Source organism: Panthera uncia, chromosome F1, assembly GCF_023721935.1.
Source record: "Panthera uncia isolate 11264 chromosome F1, Puncia_PCG_1.0, whole genome shotgun sequence".
Taxonomy (NCBI): Eukaryota; Metazoa; Chordata; class Mammalia; order Carnivora; family Felidae; genus Panthera; species Panthera uncia.
Genome location: NC_064813.1, coordinates 15,567,325 through 15,575,533, shown reverse-complemented (window position 1 = coordinate 15,575,533; position 8,209 = coordinate 15,567,325). Strand labels below are relative to the sequence as shown.

At 36.3% G+C, this 8,209-nt stretch overlaps 1 protein-coding gene across 6 annotated transcripts in view; it reads left to right on the top strand.

Annotated features, from left to right (window-relative positions):
- The window catches only part of RC3H1 (ring finger and CCCH-type domains 1), an 85,276-nt gene that overhangs the window by 43,924 nt on the left and 33,143 nt on the right, over positions 1–8,209 (top strand). For all 6 annotated transcript variants that reach the window (XM_049633991.1, XM_049633993.1, XM_049633995.1 and 3 more), the window contains 2 exons: positions 1,599–1,799; positions 5,300–5,432. In XM_049633991.1, coding sequence (XP_049489948.1) covers positions 1,599–1,799; positions 5,300–5,432 — 334 coding nt within the window. The remainder of the gene's footprint in view (positions 1–1,598; positions 1,800–5,299; positions 5,433–8,209) is intronic.

Sequence of the window (8,209 nt, the reverse complement as noted above, 5' to 3'; positions counted from 1 at the left end):
TCTCTTATGCTTTGGCTCTCTCCCACTCTAACCTCTTTTTTTTTTTTTTTTTTTTTTCCTTCCCCTCCCCCATGGGTTTCTGTTATGTTTCTCAGGATCCACATAAGAGTGAAACCATATGGTATCTGTCTTTCTCTGTATGGCTTATTTCACTTAGCATCACACTCTCCAGTTCCATCCATGTTGCTACAAAAGGCCATATTTCATTTTTTCTCATTGCCACATAGTATGGAATACATTTTAAAATATAATGTCAGTGTGACCTAGAAATCTTGACTAACATATTCTGTAGTTTTTCTTTGATGGAAAAAAAATGAAAATTTTCTACTAGAGGAAATTGAGACCTTACGAAAATAAAGCAATGATTTTTAAAAAAGAAAAAAATACTCATGCAGTTATTGTGAAAAAAGCAATGTATGTTTCTTCTTCATAACTGTGGATTATTACTGTTGGGCTTGCTTGGCGTTGAGCTAGGTGGTACTCCTAACAGAGCACCATTCAGATGCTGGCATGATTCTAAAAATGAATAATCTGTGCTTAGCTTAATTTTCCATGGAGTTTTGCAGTCCAGGCCACCATCAGAAAGTGCAAAATAATAATGATGATAATATCTTTTAGTGATTAAAATGATTAACACTTATTGAGCCCTTAGCATGTGCTAGTCAGTGTGTTAACTTATTAACCATCATATTGACATATTAACTCATTGAATTCTCTAAGCTTGTTGAGGTAGTTACTGCTGTTATTTTTGTTATATCGTTACATTTTGAGTCAAGTGGGGTTTAGGCCAAAGGCTCAACAAATCAAAGTAAAATAATTAATTCTAGTCCAGGATCACCTGTATCCTAATATACTGTAGAATATATTTTACCTTAACACACATATGCGTGTACACACACACATACACACACACACACACACACACACACACACACGTGTATACACACACACAGACATATGTATATATAAAAAAGTAGGCTCCACACCCAACATGGGGCTTGAACTCATGACTCAGACCAAGAGTCACATGCTCTCACTGACTGAGCCAGCCAGGCGCCCCACATATTTTCTTCTTTTCAGGAATGCATATGCAGGGAGGTCTACATGTTTCAGTTGGTTGAGTGTCCTACTCCTGATTTTGGCTCAGGTCACGATCCCAGGGTCGTGAGATAGAGCCCCATGTCGGGCACCGTGCTGAGCCTGGGGCCTGCTTGGGATTCTCTCTCTCTCCTTCTCTCTTTGCCCCTCCCCCACTTGTGCTCATTCTCTCTCTCTCTCTCCTAAACAAATAAACGTTTAGGGGGAAAATTCATATACATACTCCTACAATTTAAATAAACTGTATATGTGTTAAGGTCTATCCAGTCTTGGGACTTTGCCCCAGCACATAGTCATTCTTTCTGTAAGTCCTATTCAGAAGAGTTTGACATCTATAAAGGGGGAAATATTTTACACGCAAAACAGTGTGTTCATTTTATCTTGCTATTGTTGCTAAAAGAAATTTGTTATATTAAAAATTGTTCTCTGTATGTGTTCATGTAAAATACAAACTCATTTTGTTTCTTACCTGCCTCATGAGATTATGTGTGTCTTACTAGGTCACCAAACGTGATGAAGACTCTTCTTTGATGCAGCTGAAGGAAGAATTTAGAACCTATGAAGCTCTGCGGCGAGAACACGACTCTCAGATAGTGCAGATTGCCATGGAAGCAGGCTTACGGATTGCACCAGACCAATGGTCCTCATTGCTTTATGGAGACCAGTCTCACAAGTCTCATATGCAGTCAATCATTGACAAGGTAGACCCTTTTATGTTCCTTACTTCTTAGACACATCTTGGAGTTTTGATAATTGATGATTTAGTAATTTATTTATTTAACAAATGTATGTTAGAGTGAATACCATATGTCAGGCTCTTCTTACAAGTTATGTTATCTGTAGCTGAGTATCATAACTAGGCACATCATTACCAGTTTGTTCATATAAATTAAATTGATGTACAAGTGACATCATTCATATAAGATTTCACTATAGGGGAGGCTGGGTGGTCCAGTCGGTTAAGCGTTCGACTTCAGCTCAGGTCATGATCTCACAGTTCGTGAGTTTGAGCCCCGCATCAGGCTCTGTGCTGACAGTTCCGAGCCTGGAGCCTGCTTTCAATTCTGCATCTCCCTCTCTCTCTGCCCCTCCCCTGCTCATACTGTATCTCTCTCCCCTTCAAAAATAAATAAAAACATTAAGAAAAGAATAAAAAGATTTCACTGTAGTGTTCTAACGCTTTGTCCTACACTCTTTAGTATTCTTCTTGAGTGTCTTCCATCTCTATTGTTGTTGCCTCTCTTTCTTCTTTCTTCTCTGAGTTTTAATCATTGTTAAATCATTAAGCCCATTTTCTAAAGGCCTTTATTGTCTTCCTGTAACAGCCATTTAATGGTCTGGAAGATGTGTAAGTTGAGATTTCTTAAGATTCTCAGTCACAATAATTTCACATAATAAGTTACTGAATCATTCTAAGTTTGATCAGATTTTCAATAAATATATTTCTACTTTTTCTGTTCTTTGTTATGATATAAAGATCAGTAAGAGTACTAGAGTAGCTCCATTATGGCTGACTCTAAGAACTGTATTTAATTTTGTTAAAGCTAGGGTAATACCGTAATTGTTTTTGTTGTAATTCAACATGAAATATATGAAAGTGCAAAAAAAAAAAAAAGGTCTTAAAGCAGCATGTAAATATATTACGTTCAGTAATAGCATTAATTTTTACTATTTTACCTTAAATACTTGTTTTCATTAGAATCCACCTCACAATTTGCAGAAATTAAGATCAATATGTAAGAGTAGTCTAAATATAATACTATTTAACACTTACTGAGAGCCTACTAATGCCTCGTGGGATAATCATTTAATCCTTTTAATAGACCTGTATTATTAAAGGTCTTAAAGGTATTATTAAAGGAGACAGAGGTTAAATACATTTCTCGGGGGTAATATAGGTAATCAGTGATGGGGCTGGATTTGAACTCGGGTATAGTGATTCTAGAATCTATGTTCTTAGCCACAAAATCTCTTTCCGGACTATTCTGCCACTTTTTTTTTTTTTTTTTTTTTTTTGGCTGTTCCCAAAGATAGGATTCTTTGAATGAGTAGTGTATTGATGTCAAAGGACAGTTGCAAAATGTGTTTTATAACTGCCTGTTACATAATTTCCAATGTAATATATTTTTGTCCTATAAATCTTTTCTAGATACTTTTGCCCAAATTCTACCTCCCAACTCCTAGGTCTGAAATTATGCAGCTGACTGATGAAAATGTTTTGAAACTTTAGTAATGGTCTCTTATAGGAGTAGCTATCTACCCTGAAGAGAAACTTGGCTTGCTTTTATAAAGATTCTCTTAAGGAGGTTGACCTTTTTGTGTGAACTAGACTATATAATTTATCCTATAACAGTATCCTCACATCATGAGCAATAGTTCGAATAATATCCCGAGACCTTCTTACAACAAACTGGTAAACAAACTTTGCAGTGTATGTGGCATCTTTTCATGCAGAGCAGTAGAACTTTCTGTGGTAATGAAAATGTTTTATAAATGCAGTGTCTAATTGGTGATCACTAACCACCCACGGGTGTTTAGCACCCAGAATGTGAGCATGCAACTGAAGAACTACATTTTTATTTTATTTTATTAATTTAAACTTAAATAGCCACTTATTGCTAATAACTACTGTGTTGGACAGTGCAGATAATTTATTAAAAGTGATATGAAAAACAATAATCATAGTAAATTAGTAGACAAAGAAACATGAACTATCAGTTCACAAAGAGGAAATACATTTAACTGATAGGATAGAACTCAACTCCAGTAATAATTAAATACACCTTTAAAATAGTGACATAACAAATATTGCCTATTATATTAGTCAAAGAGACATATATTGCCATATATTGCTGATGGTTTGTAAAATGTATTACAGATCTTTTGGGAAACAATTTGTCAGTGAATAAAAACAAAATATTCATGTCTTTTGATCAAATTTACTCTTGCCAGGAACTTATTTTAAGGAAATAATCCAAACTTTCAAAAATGTTATGAGCTCAAAGGCATTAAATTGCTACATTATTTATAAAGGAGAACATATGCAGATTGTTAAAGAAGTTGTCTATCTTTCTGCTCAGAACTCCGTTACATGGCGATTAAAATTAGTTATTTCAGGACTGATACTCTCTACAGCTGATATATAACATTCAGTTTCTTTAAAAGTCAGTGAAATATTTTTATTAAGTCCTGGTGGTGGATACATGGGTGTTGTCATTATATTAGACACTTTGAAATATTTCATAATGAAAAGGGTAGCAATATAAAAATGCTTTTGTTATAATATTAATGGTAGCCAAAACCATAAGTTCATAAATGGCTGATTATATAAGTGTATAAAAAGCATGCTAAGATGAAAAAATTGAATAAAAGCATGTGAGCATTCAAATGATAGTTCTGTTATTTTTCATGTTTTTTAAAATGTATGCTTTTTTTTAAAATTACCTTTTAAAGAGTGATCTTTTGTGGGGAAATAATTCTGATCTATACTAATAAACTACATAGAGAGCTAAATGTTTCCAAGTAAGACCCTTTAGTCACTATAACCTAATCAATTTCCCCTCTTAAAGTTCATGTGTGTGTCCATCTTAGGAGAGTTAATGTGAGAAGTATGTCATAAAGCTTTAGAAAAATACACAATCTGATCGCTTCCAAGAATCCCAAACCATTCTAAGATTTTTTTTTAAGCTGGAGTGGACTTTTGAAATTATTTAGTCTGTATAGCAATTGGGCTTCAGATTGAGTCTGTAAAGGTTATATCCAGTGTCATGATCTTTGGTCAGTAGTAGAACTTGAACTCGAGCTAGTTTGATGGAATTCAGTTTCATTGTTCTTGGTATTGTATAGCCTTATCTCGAGACTCCAGATTTCAGTTATTTGGAAGCACTCCAAGAGCCAAACTAATAGTGCTCTAAGAACGTAAGGTGGTAAGAGTCTACTTCCAAATTGAGGAATTGAGAAAGGTCTCACATTTGAGGAATGTGCATCAGAGGGAAGAGAGTTTACAGTATGTCAAGCTGTGAATGCAGGGAAGTGCAGGCTTTGTTGAGGCAGCAGGTAATCCAGTCTAGCCAAAGCATGGAATGTGTGGGAGGGTAAAGTTAAAGGTAATAAATTGCAAAAATGATTGCAATATTTTAAGTAATTTTTATTTTAAAAGGATTATCTGGTTTTTGGAAAGTTAATATTTATCTTTTTTAAGTTGCAGACCCCAGCGTCTTTTGCACAAAGTGTTCAGGAACTAACAATTGCTCTCCAGCGAACTGGAGATCCAGCAAACTTGAACCGACTAAGACCCCATTTGGAGCTACTGGCAAACATTGACCCTAGTCCAGGTAAATAAACCCAAGGAAAATAAGTGGACTGTCCTATGTGTGTCTCAGTGCTGCTCAGTGATTCTTTTAATTATCTTTTGTTGCATTCCTATAAGAATTTCCCAGAGTGGTTACTCCAGACCTTTTACACAGTATTTAAATTTCTGACCACGATCTTGTCCATCTATCTCTTTATTGCTTCAACTAACACTTAATACTTTTTACCGTACTGCTCACTTGACCAGGAAAGTAATTCACTCTGGGATCCTTTTTGTTTTCTCTTTCTTGCATCACAAAATTATGCTGTATTTACCATTCTCATCTGCTTTGACAAAACTCAAGTTCTCTCATTTTGTCTCACTATGTATGTGTGAGCTTGAGTTCACCCATACGTCCATACATACACACATACATATAGAAATGCAATTCTATATATATTTCATATTTTTCATATGTCCTTAGTTGCATTTTCTTGGTCCCAGATTTTTCCTTCTCTGTGATAATGGTGTCTCATTCATCAAGTATCCTCTCTTGCATATTTTTACTTTATCAGCCCTTTTCCTACTCCTTCCCCTTGACCTGAAAATCACTCAACCTTCATTTTTCACATCTAAGGTATTTTAAAATCCTTATGTCCTATTGCTGTCCCTGTGTTTTATTCATGCTACTTGGCTAAAACTCTTACCATTCACTAGCAATTTATCCCATTTCTTATTCCAAAGGCTTTTTCTCAGTCCTCAAATTACTTGAATTCTCTTTAGCGTTTGATGATGTTGTTAACTAATTTTTAATATAGAATTTTCCTGGGGCGCCTGGGTGGCTCAGTCGGTTAGGTCATGATCTCTCGGTTCATGAGATCGAGCCCCATGTCAGGCTCGGCTCTGGACAGCATGGAGCCTGCTTGGGATTCTCTCTCTCCCTCTATACATGCTTTCTCTCCCTCAAAACAAAACAAAAAAACTCCTTATCCCTTATTATAAAGATATGCTTACTTTGACCACTCTTTCCTCTCTTGCCCACTGAGGAGTAGGCCAGTTGTATTCTTAGAATTTTGTTTTCTCTGCATTCTATTGGTGATGGTCATTTGTTACTCTCTGTAGAGAACAGATTCCCAAATTATCTCTAACGCTGTTATCTCTTCATCACTCCAGACTTACTTTACAAATGCTTTCTGAGATTCTCCATCATCTCCTCTTTGTTCTTCAGCACAAATTCTTCTTCACTTGATACCAGCTCTTCCTGTGTTTTCTCTGTTAAATGACCTCACTGTCTGAGGTATTTACACTTAAAACCTGAGTCTTTTGTCCTAGTTCATATCTTTGCCTTTCACTTGCTCTACATACCATTTCAGACAATAGAATCTATCTTTTTTCACAATCTCCCTCTATCCCATGCCTGTTAATACTGCCTGGGTGAGGGCTGCATTATTTTCCCCAAGACCAAATGACTTCCATTTTCCTCTGTTCTTTTAATTCTTCCAATCCAGTCCACTTACTGCTGCAAAATAAATCACATCTCTGATCTTATTTCTATGCTCATAAACTTTCAGTGGCACCCCATTGCTTTATTGAATAAGGTTTGGAACTCTTGACAGTGGCCTTCAGGGCCCTCTGGTTTTTATCAACGTGCCTTAATAGGATTTACTACCAAAATTGCTTAATCAAACCAGGTCAGATATATTCCTAGAACTCAGTCATTTTTCTTTTTTCACTACTGTGCTTTCTTATTCTGAGCAATCAAAAGAGCACTTCCTCACGTTCACTGCCCCACCCACCACCAGCCTGTCTGTCTGCATTCCTGACAGTGTTTTCTGCTCTCCTTGTGTGACAGTGGATAAATTGTGCCTCTAAGCTAAGGCCCCTCTCTCATCTCATGTTCTAATACCGTTTTGACAAGTATGTCACTCCAGTATCCTCTTTTTTATATCACCAAGTTTCCTTCTCTACTAGAGTATTTCTGTCAACAAACACAGCTCCCCGTCCCCCCCCCTCCTTTTTTTTTTTTTTGCCTGCTGTTGGACTCACTCCAATCAGGCATTTATCTCCACTATTCAACCAAAACTGCTTTGTCAAGGTCACAAGTGACTTCCATGTACTTAGTTCAAACATCACTTCTTGGTTCTCATTTTTTTTGACCTGTTAGCAGCATCTAATGTTGTTGTTCACTGTCTGATCCTCTTTAATACTTTCTTCACTCGGCTTCTAAGCCACCACGGTTTCCTTCTCATTTTACTGGACCCTCCTGAGCCTCCTTTCTGAGCTGATTTCTCATCTTCATAGCCTCTAATTTTTGGATTGCTCCCATAGTTTAATCCATGTATCTCTTTTCTGTTTATACCCATTCCCTAGATAATCTCTAGTCTCATAGCTTTAAATAGTATTTATACAACTCACAAATTTACTATATTTCATCAGTTCTGAAGCCCACATTTTTTTCAGATCTTAGCATTTCTGAAATTGGGATGCATCTGTATAAATAATGACATGATAATCTAATTAACAATATATTTTTCTGTTTTGGTGACACACAAAATAATGGTGTATGTAGCACTTGATTTTGAATCTGTGAAACAGGAGCACCCGGTGGCTCAGTAGGTTAAGCTTCCAACTCTTGATTTGGGCTCAGGTTGTGATCTCACGGTTCGGGAGATTGGGTGCCACCACATCGGGTTCTGCGTTGACAGAGCAGAGCCTGCTTGGGATTTTCTCTTTCCCTCTGCCTCTCTCCCCCTCTTTCTCTCAAAATAAATAAATGAACAACAACAACAAAAAAAGTATCTGAGAAACATGTATTATATC